The 13,213-nt window shown below is 41.6% G+C and overlaps 5 protein-coding genes across 6 annotated transcripts; 2 read left to right on the top strand and 3 right to left on the bottom strand.

The window, feature by feature from the left end:
* The first annotated feature begins 122 nt into the window (after positions 1–122).
* LOC6564595 (RING finger protein 121) lies at positions 123–2,418 on the top strand. The gene is made up of 6 exons (XM_001991246.3): positions 123–437; positions 527–561; positions 725–1,021; positions 1,095–1,323; positions 1,401–1,636; positions 1,702–2,418. Exons 1-6 carry the CDS (start codon positions 390–392, stop codon positions 1,820–1,822), a joined length of 966 nt encoding a protein of 321 aa, XP_001991282.1. The 5' UTR covers positions 123–389; the 3' UTR covers positions 1,823–2,418.
* A 493-nt stretch (positions 2,419–2,911) lies between these two features.
* LOC6564596 lies at positions 2,912–5,257 on the top strand. Of its 2 annotated transcripts, none has more exons than XM_032737985.2 (6): positions 2,912–3,085; positions 3,142–3,245; positions 3,327–3,398; positions 3,471–4,552; positions 4,631–4,838; positions 4,923–5,257. In XM_032737985.2, the coding sequence occupies exons 1-6, from the start codon at positions 2,956–2,958 to the stop codon at positions 5,118–5,120; spliced, it is 1,794 nt and encodes a 597-aa protein (XP_032593876.1). In that variant the 5' UTR covers positions 2,912–2,955; the 3' UTR covers positions 5,121–5,257. The 2 variants fall into 2 exon arrangements, with proteins under 2 accessions (XP_032593876.1, XP_032593875.1); XM_032737984.2 differs by having other exon boundaries at positions 2,914–3,085; positions 3,327–4,110; positions 4,174–4,552.
* A 119-nt stretch (positions 5,258–5,376) lies between these two features.
* LOC6564597 (stress response protein NST1) lies at positions 5,377–7,045 on the bottom strand. The gene has a single exon (XM_001991248.2). The coding sequence runs from the start codon at positions 6,788–6,790 to the stop codon at positions 5,531–5,533; it is 1,260 nt and encodes a 419-aa protein (XP_001991284.1). The 5' UTR covers positions 6,791–7,045; the 3' UTR covers positions 5,377–5,530.
* A 30-nt stretch (positions 7,046–7,075) lies between these two features.
* LOC6565460 (receptor-binding cancer antigen expressed on SiSo cells) lies at positions 7,076–8,282 on the bottom strand. The gene is made up of 3 exons (XM_001991249.2): positions 7,968–8,282; positions 7,768–7,899; positions 7,076–7,510 (listed from the first exon to the last, which is right to left on the bottom strand). The coding sequence occupies exons 1-3, from the start codon at positions 8,265–8,267 to the stop codon at positions 7,328–7,330; spliced, it is 615 nt and encodes a 204-aa protein (XP_001991285.2). The 5' UTR covers positions 8,268–8,282; the 3' UTR covers positions 7,076–7,327.
* A 290-nt stretch (positions 8,283–8,572) lies between these two features.
* LOC6565461 (monocarboxylate transporter 9) lies at positions 8,573–11,549 on the bottom strand. The gene is made up of 5 exons (XM_001991250.2): positions 11,424–11,549; positions 9,748–10,812; positions 9,175–9,319; positions 8,993–9,113; positions 8,573–8,919 (listed from the first exon to the last, which is right to left on the bottom strand). The coding sequence occupies exons 1-5, from the start codon at positions 11,523–11,525 to the stop codon at positions 8,664–8,666; spliced, it is 1,689 nt and encodes a 562-aa protein (XP_001991286.1). The 5' UTR covers positions 11,526–11,549; the 3' UTR covers positions 8,573–8,663.
* Positions 11,550–13,213: the final 1,664 nt, after the last annotated feature.

Genomic DNA, 13,213 nt, shown 5'->3' with positions numbered 1-13,213 from the left:
TGGCAACGCTCGTTGTACACGTTACACTTGATTTATTTGTTTTAACTTTTTCTATTACATATTGTTGGTTAGCCAACTTAACGCATTATGCATTTAAGTTTTGGATCGTATGTGCATGTGTAAGTTTGCAACGCGGGGTCTGTGGATTTTTGTACTGTTTTCATTTGGCTGCAGGCAGCAAATGACAAATGGCAACGCCATCAAGCGGTTAGTACCAAAGGGCAATGACAGTGACAGGCAAACAGCGACAATATGTAATGTTGCCATTATTATTTGTTTTCCGTTTGCCTAAATTAATTGTGCAAGTTTAAAAGAAACGAATTGTTGACAAAATTCCGCAAAGACGCAGACGACGCCCTGGTTTGTACGCGCCGGCACACAGCGACAGCATGCATCAACAACACATGGATCTCCATGCTCCGGTGGACTTGAACAAGGTGAGGGTACATCAATATATACATGTATATATGTATGTATAAATGTGTATATATGTAAGGGCTAATAATATAATCTGCCTCTTTTCTAGTCCCTTGACGAAATGTCGCCGGAGGAGCGGATGCGGTAAGCAATGCTTAAATTCTTATCTCCTGATGGTTCAGTCTGCAATTGCCAAAGAACAAAAACTTCGATTCTTTCTGTCTCGCTTTCTCTCTCTCATTCTCTATGTTTCCCACTCTCTCTCTCTCTATTTATATATTTTTATCTAAATATATGCAATGGACAGCGCCGAGCACCAGCTGATGGTGGAGAAGCATAAAGGCCACGATGCCATGCACTCGGAAATGGTTATCATACTGTTTATGACGCTAGTCATTGCCCAGATCATCCTCGTCGAATGGAAGAAACGGCACTACAGATCCTATGCATTTGTCACACTGCTGGCCATGTGGCTAATACCGCTAGTTATCTCATGCACCTTCCTCTGGATACGTTTTATCATCATCTGGATAATATTCACAACTATTACATCGCTGGTCATGCGGCGCGCCACAACTAAGCCCATACAAGGCACAACGCCCAGGTAAAATGATTACCAACTTGATTTCTGGCTCCACTCTTTAGATTTCTTATCTTTTTTGTTTTGTATTTCACAGACTCGTTTATAAATGGTTCTACTTCATCTACAAGCTAAGCTATGGCCTGGGCATTGTCGGCTATCTGGTGATCATGGCCGCCTTTTTGGGCATGAACTATGTATTCTCTCAGCCGCCCAACACATGGATGGATGTCGGTTTAATGTTCTGTTTCTATGGCCTATACATTGGTGTACTTGGTCGCGACATATCCGAGATTTGTTCAGACAAAATGGCCGCTGCCATTGGTGTAAGTAGTCCGTTTAATTGCTAACCAGTCAATATCCAATTTTGTAATTGTACTTGTATCTATCCATTTGTGTTTAGTACTATTCGCCACAGGGCATGCCCACTCGCCATTTGGATCAAAATGTGTGCGCTGTGTGTGGTAATAAGCTGCTGGTTTCCGAAAAGGAGGAGGGCGTCATCGAGAATACCTACAAGCTGTCCTGCAATCATGTGTTCCACGAGTTCTGCATACGAGGCTGGTGCATTGTCGGCAAGAAGCAGACGTGTCCCTATTGCAAAGAGAAGGTCGATCTGCAGAAAATGTTTCGCAATCCGTATGTAGCTACCTCTATTATGGTATTTATATTATTTGCTATAGTTATTATGTATCCGATTGCAGTTGGGAAAAGCCGCATATGCTTTATGGTCGACTGCTGGACTGGATTCGTTGGCTGGTCGCTTGGCAGCCACTTATATTTTTTATAGTACAAGGCATCAATTGGATGCTCGGTCTGGAATAAGCAGCATTAGCTTTCTGCTTACTGTAAAATTGCGTCTAGTCAAGCACATTTTATGCTTAACACTGTTCTTTATAACCAACCAACCGACTAACCAACATATACCATCAGCAACTGAGACCAACTAAAACAAAAGTGCGAATCCAAAACCAAATACATTAATAAATAAATAGAATCAAAAGCGAATCAGCATCATTCCCAGGAGGCATAGCGTCACCACAAGGTTTCCATTTCGCTTGGTCCTGTAAAAAAAAAAAACAAAAAAAAAACATAAGGGCGATGCAAAGGAGCAACTTCTCCAGCTCCATTTCCATATTGGCCAGCGCAGAACTGTGTCTACCACCATCCATTTTTAATTCTTAATTTCATTTTAAAACTTGTAAGCCATACAATTGGTATTTTAGATATATATATATGTAAATATCTATATGTATGTATGTATGTATATGTTTGCATATTTGTTTGTACATCTCGTGTATCTATGTGTACATATATTGTGTGTTGTGTGTATTTTTGTATTACGTATACGTATTATGCGTTTTTGCACTGGAAATTGAAGTTAACGATCTACAGAAACCTATAAATCATTGAAACAATTCTATGAAATATTACCAAAACTATTTTTTTTTTTGTTTCTTGGTATCTTGGTATCAACTGACAGAGGCGGTCAATGTACCCAACGGATTTCCCTGGTATCCCAACAGGTCAACAAACTGAGTTTTTATCGATTTTCTTTTCTAAATTAAAAAACTGCGATGCGGCGACAAGAGACAAGATAAATGAAATTCGTTTATTTGCTGAGGCAGACTTTGTTTTTCCAATATATAATTATTATTATTTAATCAAGTTGAATTTCGTTGACAAGAGTCAAGTACAAATTTAATAGGTCTTTGTACATAATATAATAATAATAATAATAGCAGAGTGGTACAGAGTGGCTCAGAACCGGTTTATCGCCTGCAAGCTATCTCGTCGTTCACTTGAACTGAGGGAGGGGATGGGGAGGGGTGTTGAGTTGTATTGTATTTTTTAGCTGTTGGTCTTATGCGTTAGCCTGACAACATCGGCCATGCCTGCAATGCGCAAAGTTTAATCAATAATTTATGCGCTGATATGCATAAAAACCTGTGCCAAAAATGCAAACCCCAAAAATAATGCGAGTCATTTTGCAAGAAATGGCAAAGAAAGGCGGTGTTCAGCAATTACAGGCGGATATCAGCAGCGATGAGGAGTTTGAAAAGTTTCTACAGCGGCCCGGTCTGCTTGGTATGTCTGCTACATAAATGAACACAAAAAATGATGATAATGCAGTTATATTGCAGTGCTGGATATATATTCGGAATGGTGCGGACCCTGTCTGGGCATGGTGGGCAGTCTGCGCAAAATAAAACTCGAGCTGGGCGGCGACAACTTGCAGCTGGCAATTGTAAGTTGAATTGAAATTGAGTGGCGAGAGGTGAGAGGTGAGAAGAGAGATGAGAGCTAACTTCGAAATTATTTACCCAAGTGCAAAGCTGGTTCGATATCGTATCTGGAAAGGTTTAACAAGAAAAGTGAGCCAACCTGGATGTTTGTAGCAGTAAGTTCTGACTACACACCACACATGTCTGGCGATAATTCGCTGAATTTTCTTATCTATATGTGTGTGCAGAATGGAAAGGCTATAAACATTATGTTTGGCACAGATGTGCCGAAACTGGTCGCCCTAATCACCAGAGAGCTGGAGTCAACCATTGCCAAAGAGCCGCACGAAACCTTTGAAATCACCGAGCTGCAGCCCATTGAGCTGGAACAGTTGCGCATTAAAAACGAGGCTCTCGAGCTGGCCGCAAAAATAGAGCTCGAGGAGAGTAAAAAGAAGCGCATCGAGTATTTGAGATATGTGACGGATAGCATTATGGAGAATTTGCCGGATATTGGCATAACGGTGTTTGGGCCACAAGTCAATCGGGATATGTTCAAGAAGCTCTCCGAGCCAGCCGATCCACTCAAAATTCAATGCAAAGATCGTAAAGTGTTTGCAATAACACAAAGTGATCTCAATACGGTGAACTTTGCTGCCGAGAATCCATTGCCCATTGATGTCATGAAGTACCTGTACGACAAGGAGCTATTAATGTGCTTCTGGAAAGTGGATGAAACGATCGGAACGCCACCAAATATACTACAGCAATATGCATTTGAGCTAACAAAGGAGATCGTCAAGCCGCCCGATGAGTTCAACGAAGAGGAAACTATTCTGCCACCTCTAATAATACCCCTAGAGATAACCATCGAGGCTGCAAAAGAAGGTGAGTATATATATATATATATATATATATATACATACATATATACATATCTATTTAATTTAGAGAAAGACACGCCTGAAAATACGATAGAGCCATTGGAGGAAAGTCCTGAAGCTGAGCAGGATGCTCTAGAGGACGCAGTGAAATTCAAGGTAATTCAAATACCGCCCATTTGGGTGCCAACTGACCAGAGAACGCATGCGGCCCTCATCTACATATATTTCCGGGCACAAACAACGACTTTTCTGGCCGCCGATCCAGCGCCAGAGCCACCTCACATAATCATGACTTTTGATGCTTATAAGAAAAAGGATCTGATTAATCTTGTGGATGCGTGCAAGGATGATGTGCCGCTCTATGGTTTCTTCAACAGCGATAATCCACAGACTGCAGTTTTTATAGCCAATTCCGTGGAGAAATATAACGCCAAGCCATATGTACCGTAAGCAATCGATAAGTAATTCATTCAATTTGGTTGATTATCAATAAAAATATATATTTTATTATTTGCAAATTGAAGCACCGATAAAATTGTGCTGAAAGTTAACAAAGTGACGACAGCCACGATACCACTGCTAATGGAATATGGGCCCAGCTATGTTAGCCCCAATTCGGTTGTTGGCCATAAGGAAGCAGCCAAGTTTTTTCCCCCCAGCTACAAATCAGCCCTGCAAGAAGAGGCCGAATTGCATGCTGTTAAAGCGGAGAAGCCCAAAAAACGAAAAAAGGTCGACTAACTAAAAATTAAAATATAATAAATAAAATATATATATATATATATATCTATATATATATGCTCGTAACCCATACAGAACAAAAAGGGAGCTGATGCCGAGGAGAGCGAACAGCCAAACATCAGTGCCCAAGCGAACTGCCAGGAAGCCGATGAAGCAGCCAAGACCTCGCCAGAGGAGGGCGCATCCACAACCAGTAGCGGCGAGGACAGTTGCGAAAGTCGACCACCGACTGCCGATGGCAATAACCTATCCGCCGATGGACCTCAGCCATAGGATAGTCATATTTATATACATATAGACTAAACGATTATACTATACTCAACATATACCGTATACTATACCATATAATGTACTAAACAATATTTTACTCAGATATTTTTCTAATAAAGCGCTTTATCAAATATGTCAAATCAACCCACTTTTATTATACTTATTTGTATCTAAAACATTGATAAGCTACTATAAACTTGGAAAATGCAAAGGGAACTTTAATTGAATCAAGTTTATATTTATCAAGAAAAAGAAATAATTTCAGAAAATTGGTTTCTTTTATTAAGGCTTAAATAGTAGCAAAGAAATAATCGAGATTGTGGCAACTAACTTTGTTCCATAATTGGTTGATTAACTTAAACAAAAAACAAAAAAAAATTATAATAATAATAATAATAGTATCAAAGCAATATTCAAATAGCGATGCTGGCTGGGATTCCGACACGTCTACGAACTATTCTGGCCAATCTGCGGCTCACATTCGGAGTGGATGCTGCTGTTGTTGCTGATGGTGTTGTGGGTGATGTTGTCGGTGGTGTTGTGGGTGGTTTTATGGGTGGTGTTGTGGTCATTATGATGTCATCATTATCGTTGTCATTATCATTATAGTCATTTGCATGATTGCCGCCCTGCGCGTAGCTGTAGCTAATGGTTCGCTTGTAAATGCGCTGCTCCTGCTTGGATTCCCTGGCATTCGGCAGATTGGCTGTGCTCCTGCTCTGCTTACTTGTGGCGGCATCATAGCAGCGTCTCAAAATCTGACCACCACTATCCTTGCACTCGTAGCAGACGCTTTTGCCCACCAGGCGACGCTCGCACAGACTGCTGCTGGGAGTCACCTGCTCCTTCTGCTTCTCCTTCACTTTATCCTTCTGCTCCTCCTTCTGCTTCTCCTTCTGCTTGGTTTTTGTGTGACGTCCCCGTCGTCGTTTTGTTCGCTCATCATCATCATGATCCCGATAGCGTTTGTATTCGGTGCCACTGCCGTAAGCATATTGCTCCGGCTGTGCCTCGTGCGAATAGCTGCATGTCTCGGAGATCTCATTGTTGCGCTTCTCGCGGCATATTTTGCATAGCTGTCCCTGGCGATGGACGTGGCGACAGTTTTGCTTCTCCTTCTCCTTCTGCTTTTGCTTTTGCTTCTCCTCCATTTGCAGCTTCTTCAGTTTCTTTTCGGGCTGCACGTTGCTGGCCTCCGCTTGCGTCTCCACGCTCACGTCTTTCGCATGCTCGTCAACGGCATCGTCATCATCAGCAGCATAATCATCGTCAGCAGCTCGATCAAAGTATTGGCGCACAAATTGTTCGTAGTTGCGCTCGTAATCTTCGCCAGAGTTAGCCTCAGCGCTGTGACTGTCTGCCTCCAGCTCCTCCGCCTCTGTCTCTGCCTCCACGTCATCATCATCAGTATCATCATAATCATGATCATGTTCAATGGCATCCACATCGACATCGACATCAACATCCGTTTCCTCTACCGTATCCGCATCTTCATCCAGCTTGGGCTGCGCATGTGGCAGCTCCGCGGCCGAGACGTTCAACTGACCCGTCGTGGGCGAGGTGAGTGCATCCAAGCGCTGCAGCAGCTTACCGGGAGCAAAGGCCTGCCAATAGTTGACACTGTGATCGTAGCCGACGACCGCGCTTACCATCAACACCAGCACCAGCAACATTATTTCAAATGAAAGCGCTGCGCCAGAGACCTGCCTGCCTTTTTATACAATCCATCCATAAATCTGCATCTGCATCCATGCATCCAGTGAAGCGTGTCCATGCAGATTGCACTGATTGGTCATTGGGTAATTGGCAACCGCAGTGGCGCGTCAGGAAATGGATGCAATAAGCGCCAGCTGCTGCTGCTGCTGCTGCTGCCGCTGCAGAGGAAGTGCGAATGAAAGGCAAAGATATATATATGTATATATATATGAAGATATATCTTTATACATATATACTTATCTATATGCATGTATGTGTGTGGCCAACCATGGTGAAAAACTCAATCAGGACGTGGCGGCGGGGCGTCATTAAACTAAGGCCAAATTGTTAACAAACTTTTTTCATTTGTTTTGTTTTGATTTGTTTTTTTTTTAATATTAAAAATTACAAGTGGAATGAAACGTAGAGGCACAGTGAGGCAAAAGTGCATCGAGCGTGTGTCTGTGTGTGTGTGTCTGTGTGTTTGTGTCTGTGTGTGTTTGTTTCATTATTTACTACGCCATCCGCTGCACATCGCTAATCCGCTGGGCGCCAATGCTGGGCGCCTGAGCTTTAATTGGCGCTGGTCGCTGATGTCGCATCTCGCGACGCTTCTCTCGCATAATGTGTTTCGTTTGCGATGTGTCCAGCTCCTCCCAGCCGCCGGCATTGTCGTCCACCCAATCCTCGAGATCAGCCTGCAATTATCAATATCATTTAACATTTAACATTAAGCTTTGAATGTTTTAGCTATATATATATCAGAATGTATCAGAATATATAAAGCGACGTGTTTTCTTTTTACAGTTTTTCGAAAATATATCTTATTGGTTTATGTCCCATAAGATACTCATTATTGGAAGCGATCCAAGTTGAGAGAGAGAGGGATGGGAAGATTACTGGCGGATTAGCTTAGCAGGAAGAACAACTATTGCTGCTGTAAGAATTGACTTACATTTGAGCTAATGGGCACCATGTCGGTCGCTTTCAGTCTTGAGAAATCAGTTGGCGCTGGCGCTGGTGACGCTGCCGCTGTCGCATCGCCGAGATAGTATTTCAATTGCGGCTTAATGTCCGGCGTCAGTTCCTGCAACAAATTGAAACAAGCAAATCAGAGCCGAAGACTCAGAAGTGCAATCCGAAGCGGGCACTTACACTAAAGAAGTCCGGTTCGGGCTCCTCTTTGGGCGGCGTGGGTGGCTGGGCCATGCGCTGGCGATACTGTTCGATGTGCTCCTCGACGGTGCGCGGACTGTCGTCCCAGCTGTTCCAGTCGCGCTCCTTGCCATGTGCCGTCGATTTTGCTGTTGCTGCTGGAAAGTCGCCAATTGTCACCGCTTGCAGCTGATCGTTGCCGCCGTGGCTGAGCTTGCGGCGCCGCGAGAAACAGCAGAGCGCTCGCCGGCACAGTGTCACAATGCCCAGCAGCAGCATTTTGATTTGTTGCAATACCATTTGTTGTAGTATCTATATTTAATTCTAGTTTTGTATATTATGGACAAGGACAAGTTAAAATCGTGCAAAATTTAATAAGCAAAACAAATATATGCTGTGCGTTCGAGTGTGACCATAGCATGTTAAACTCTCAGCTGCTTGCTGTTGAACAAAACCTGATTGCTATGACATTGCACAGCCCAGCGCTAATTAAAAATTCAAATTTTATATTTTGTAGTTTTTTTCTTCTTTTTTTTAATAATACATGCAAGGTGAATAACCTTTTGCATATACATAAAAGAGTATGATAATAAGCATAATAAACATTTGTTTCATCTATTAGCTTGAATTTATTCAAATGTTTAACGTTAACTGGTTTTATTTATGTATATTTTATTACAATATGAATTCCTACTTTTACCGGACCATTGTGTTATTAATGTCATTTGTCTGCTCACAGACATTGTTACGTTCGATTCGGTTGCGCCGACGAAACTTGACCAACAACAACTCAATGATCCAGGGAACAGCGCACATGGCCATGAACACATTCAATATGTTAAAGACTAGCAAATAATCCTGCGTGCGATCTCGTATATAGCCAACGATCGGCCCGATCAAAAACATCGCATTACCCTGTGTGAACATAAATAGGCCGTAACCGCTGGCATAGCTAAAAACAAATAAAATAGCAACATTGATTTAAGAATTTCGGGATGTGCGCGTTGCTATTCAATAAAACACACCGTTCTTTTGGCAGATAGTCGGCAAATACCAACGGGAGTGGAACATGTATCCAGGTTCGTAAAAATCCAAGTACGGCCGTAATGGAGGCCATGCCCACAAAATTGGTGATGCCCCCGAGACCTGCGATCATAATGGGTAAAGTTGTTAAATATTATTTGCGAATAGACAGAATGTCACCCACCAAATCTGGCAAAAACTGTGAAAAGCGCTCCAGCCAAGTAAATGTAACGGGCAGGAACTTGAATAAAAATTGCTGTCACTGCTAGAAAAATTCTTGATAGCAAATCTGCAGCGGCTCCGATTGCAATAACATTTGCCGTTTCAGCCTAAAATTTAAAATAAATTGTGAATTATATTGCAAGCAATTATTTTAAATGATTCGTGAAGTATTGAAGCCCTGGCCTCTTTTTTTTTAGATATGGCAACGCCAAAAGCAACGGTTTTTGTGCGGCTTTTATAGCAATTGTCTATAAAATGTGTACAGTATGTGCATATGTGTGTGTACACAAGTACATACGATTAATTAGGCATGTCTGAGCAAGAATGAGGTCCTGATGGCCAATGAGAGCGCGACCCTCGCTCATATCTGAGATCAGCTTGTTGACTTAACTCGGCTGTGATGGGAGATGATTCCTTCAGTCTGTTTCATATATTGGCACAATTTCCTTACATCCTCTTTGGCAATTTGTAATGGCTTCAAGGTTTGCCAAAAATGCAATATTTAAGAATTGTAAAAGTAGGCAAATAACCTTACCTTGGTGTAACCCAATTCAAATAGATAAGACGGCTGTATGGTGAAAAATGAGAGGTCCGAGTACAGGGCGAACGTAATGCCCAGCACAATATTAACGTAGATGGGATCCTTGAAGAGCGTCAGATCGAGGAAATCGACAATGGTGCCGCAGCAGCTCCTCTTGACTTCAGTTGACTTCTCATCGACGATGGCCTGCTGTGGATTAGCACCACCACTGACAACACTCTGGCGTCGCGACGTCTGCAAGCTGTGCATCATTTGTGGCGAGGCATCGCTAACAACGATCGGCCCCGACCAGTTGCCCAGGCTGGTAATGCTCGAGGCGCGACTGGAAATAATGTTGAGCGAATGCTCTTCGATACGTGACACTCGCCGAGAAGCCAGATTCGAGACGGGCAACGAATCTGTGACAATCTGTTTATCACCATTTGTTGGTCTCGGCGCAAATATCAGCTCTGGTATCGTCTGCAGTGGCGTTTCTGGCTGCACATGGACGACGACCGGCGGCGATTGAATTGGCTGCTCTTCCTCCTCCAATGGGATACGCCGCATATGCCATTTAACTGGTTGCATGAGCAGCATGCCCAGAATAGCATGTGCATTGATCGCTGTCAGCACCAGGAGGCAGCCACGAAAGCCATACCATTGCAGCAACTTCTGCATCACAATCGGATAGATCATCGAACCGAGCCCAATCAGCGTCTGAGCAAAGCTCATCCACATCACACGATTCTTCACAAAGTAATCGTTGAACGATGTGTAGCTGGTGGGCACAATCAAACCGAATCCGCTGCCCTGCAACACGCTAAACGCCAAGGTCAACTGCAGCGTTGACGTCACAAATATCTGCATGGCTGTGCCAACAAAATAGAGAACACCGCCGGCCAAACCCACCGGTCGTAGGCCGTAGCGACGAAACAGCGAGCCGGAAAACAATCCGGCAAAGCTCATCGCACAAAAGAACGTGCTGGTTATAACAGCAATGGCGCTTGTCTCGGCCCCAATACTCTTCAGAAAGTCGCCAAAGACCAAGCCAAAGGATGGTAGCGCTGCCAATCCACTGACCTGTAAGACACATTATACATAGACATATATTTTGGATACACATTTTGAGATCATTTTGTGTAGCTATTAGTATTGCTATACAAGCGAAGTCTTCATTGGCTGTTGAAATATGTTTCTAAAGTGCGCTCAGGAGATTGCTTAAAATTCCTACGTTGAAACTTTCTGACCATGTCGAACCACTTGCAGGACTTCTGGCCAACTTCCTCTAAGATCTTGTTTAAACCACAACTTGTCGTTTAATTCGTTTGGTTTCGGGCTGAGTGGTTCTCCGAAATTAACACTCCCTTGAAAATAGGTATAAGAAAGACTGGGTGGATGAATAAACTAACATCGAAAATAATCCCCTGCTTCTTTATGATAGTAAGTTTATTATTCTACCATGTCTTTTTTTACTACCAATTTTCGAGGTTATCGCCTTATCCTTACTTTTTAACATAATAAAAAAAAAGAACAATTTTTTATCTTGCGTTTTTAAGACCACGATTTTTTTTCGAGACCACTAAAACTATGATTATGCTGATAACTATGTTGAAGTTGTTCGGATGTATGTCCATAAATAACACATAATAAATGATTTTCTGCACATTGTTCAGATTGTTGTTGGCACTTACAAAGGGCATTGCCATGCCAATGCAGATGAGGATGCCCCAGCCGCCGTCGGGTGCCACCAGTTGGTAGGACTTCAATTTGGGCCGTAATGCTGTCGCCGTCATCTTAGCTGCTCGGATGCCGTGGGTTGAGTGATCACATTGTGGGCATTATCATTGGCATTAGCAGTTAGATAGCAGCTGACAGTAGCAATTTGGTTTTATTGCGATGTCTCATGTAAGCCCTAAGAGTACATTTGATTAGATTAATGAAAGACATTTTTTCAACTGTGCATTGCATCCCACCAGCAGAGATGTTGCCAACTTCCGTGCCAAGCCCCATTTCTACAATGAATATTTGTTTTTGAACAATGTATTTTTGAGATTTCCTTCGCAAAAAAATAAAAGAAGAAAAACACATTCAAATACAGCCTCCAATTGTTGGTGACAACAACTCTCTAACGGCGCATAGAGAGGCCAACTGTTCCGTCCTCGTCTCCGACTGCAGTTGTCAACTGACAACTGAAATCCCAATGAAATTTAGTGCCAGTGCTTCACTGATTTGTTTTCAGCATTTAAATGGAAACGTCCCTCGACGTCACATGTAATTTATTCATATTTAAATTTACTCTTCACGCATTTCTCGCATTTGTTTATTTTCCTCGCCAATTTTATGAGGGGCCACTAAATTGTGGCCAAGATCGTTGTAAATGTCCAACTGTAACTGTAACTCTATAACAATATAATTATTGCAGCATTGCGATACAGAAAGAGACAGTGATTGCTCGCACAATTGTTGATTTCTCGGAAATATTTGTGTTATCTTTTAGCGTTTGCTACCCACTTAAGTTGATATTCTTACTCTTTTCACATGATATGCGATTAACGGATATAAGGCCTTCTAATTGTAATTAGAGAAGCGAGGTTTATTTGATCATATATGTGTATACATATAAATATATATATATATATAAATATATATGAACCATTGGCATAGATTGGGCACATTTCAATTGCTTCAATTACCATTTCATGGTACTTCAAAATTTGAAATAATAATGGGAGCAGTAAATTTTCTTATTTCTCATATTATCGTCAATTGATTGTGAGTATTGAGAAACGCTAAATGTAATTCATTATATCTTTTAATTGCTTGTTATGGAACCTAAAAGCTTATTATGGTTTTTGTGGTGAACATTTTTTTAATTTGTTGTTAATATTCGAAAAGAATTAAATAGAACAGAAATCAAAGAAGACCAAGTTTCATCAAAGTCGTATCCCATCTGAGAGAAACTAAACTGCATAGAAATTGATTGAAGCCGATCTGCGACCATCACAGAACAACCACAATAGTTAATAAATGTATGTTTTTCTTTATTATATCACTTTATTTAAATTTCATACATATACGTAGTAATACATGTAATATATGTGTAAGGCTACAATATCTGCAATGCATATCCAAAAGATAACATTTTCTTAACGTAATTATATATTAGTAAATATATATATATATATATATATATATATATGTAAAAAAAAAAACAAAAATAAAATTCTATGCACCCCTTTAAGTACATGTGTGGTATGCGTATTATTTGTTAACGGTTTCAGCTACTACGACTACCACTAGAACTACAACTACAACTACTACCAGTGGTGGTGGCATGGTGTGGCATGTCCGTACAGTGGTTCCACTCAAAATAGTTAGCTACAAAGTTTTCTCTTTCTTTTTGGTCATGGCATCTACTATATAGACAGCATTAGTTATTGCTTTCCGATTTTGTCAGTTTAGCATTCGTATATGCTACTAT

This window comes from Drosophila grimshawi, unplaced genomic scaffold (assembly GCF_018153295.1).
Source record: "Drosophila grimshawi isolate 15287-2541.00 unplaced genomic scaffold, ASM1815329v1 contig_848, whole genome shotgun sequence".
NCBI lineage: Eukaryota > Metazoa > Arthropoda > Insecta > Diptera > Drosophilidae > Drosophila > Drosophila grimshawi.
This window is presented reverse-complemented; position numbering and strand designations above follow the sequence as displayed.

Coding starts and splice junctions, on each gene's coding strand:
- LOC6564597 (XM_001991248.2), bottom strand. CDS start 6,790: ATGTTGCTGGTGCTGGTGTTGATGGTAAGCGCGGTCGTCGGCTACGAT.
- LOC6564595 (XM_001991246.3), top strand. CDS start 390: ATGCATCAACAACACATGGATCTCCATGCTCCGGTGGACTTGAACAAG. Junction 438..526: donor CTCCGGTGGACTTGAACAAG/GTGAGGGTACAT, acceptor CCTCTTTTCTAG/TCCCTTGACGAAATGTCGCC. Junction 1,324..1,400: donor AAATGGCCGCTGCCATTGGT/GTAAGTAGTCCG, acceptor ATTTGTGTTTAG/TACTATTCGCCACAGGGCAT.
- LOC6565460 (XM_001991249.2), bottom strand. CDS start 8,267: ATGGTATTGCAACAAATCAAAATGCTGCTGCTGGGCATTGTGACACTG. Junction 7,900..7,967: donor CCGAACCGGACTTCTTTAGT/GTAAGTGCCCGC, acceptor AATTTGTTGCAG/GAACTGACGCCGGACATTAA. Junction 7,511..7,767: donor TGGTGCCCATTAGCTCAAAT/GTAAGTCAATTC, acceptor TGATAATTGCAG/GCTGATCTCGAGGATTGGGT.
- LOC6565461 (XM_001991250.2), bottom strand. CDS start 11,525: ATGACGGCGACAGCATTACGGCCCAAATTGAAGTCCTACCAACTGGTG. Junction 10,813..11,423: donor TTGGCATGGCAATGCCCTTT/GTAAGTGCCAAC, acceptor TGTGTCTTACAG/GTCAGTGGATTGGCAGCGCT. Junction 8,920..8,992: donor GACTATCTGCCAAAAGAACG/GTGTGTTTTATT, acceptor ATTTGTTTTTAG/CTATGCCAGCGGTTACGGCC.
- LOC6564596 (XM_032737984.2), top strand. CDS start 2,956: ATGCAAACCCCAAAAATAATGCGAGTCATTTTGCAAGAAATGGCAAAG. Junction 3,246..3,326: donor ACAACTTGCAGCTGGCAATT/GTAAGTTGAATT, acceptor TATTTACCCAAG/TGCAAAGCTGGTTCGATATC. Junction 4,839..4,922: donor AGCCCAAAAAACGAAAAAAG/GTCGACTAACTA, acceptor TAACCCATACAG/AACAAAAAGGGAGCTGATGC.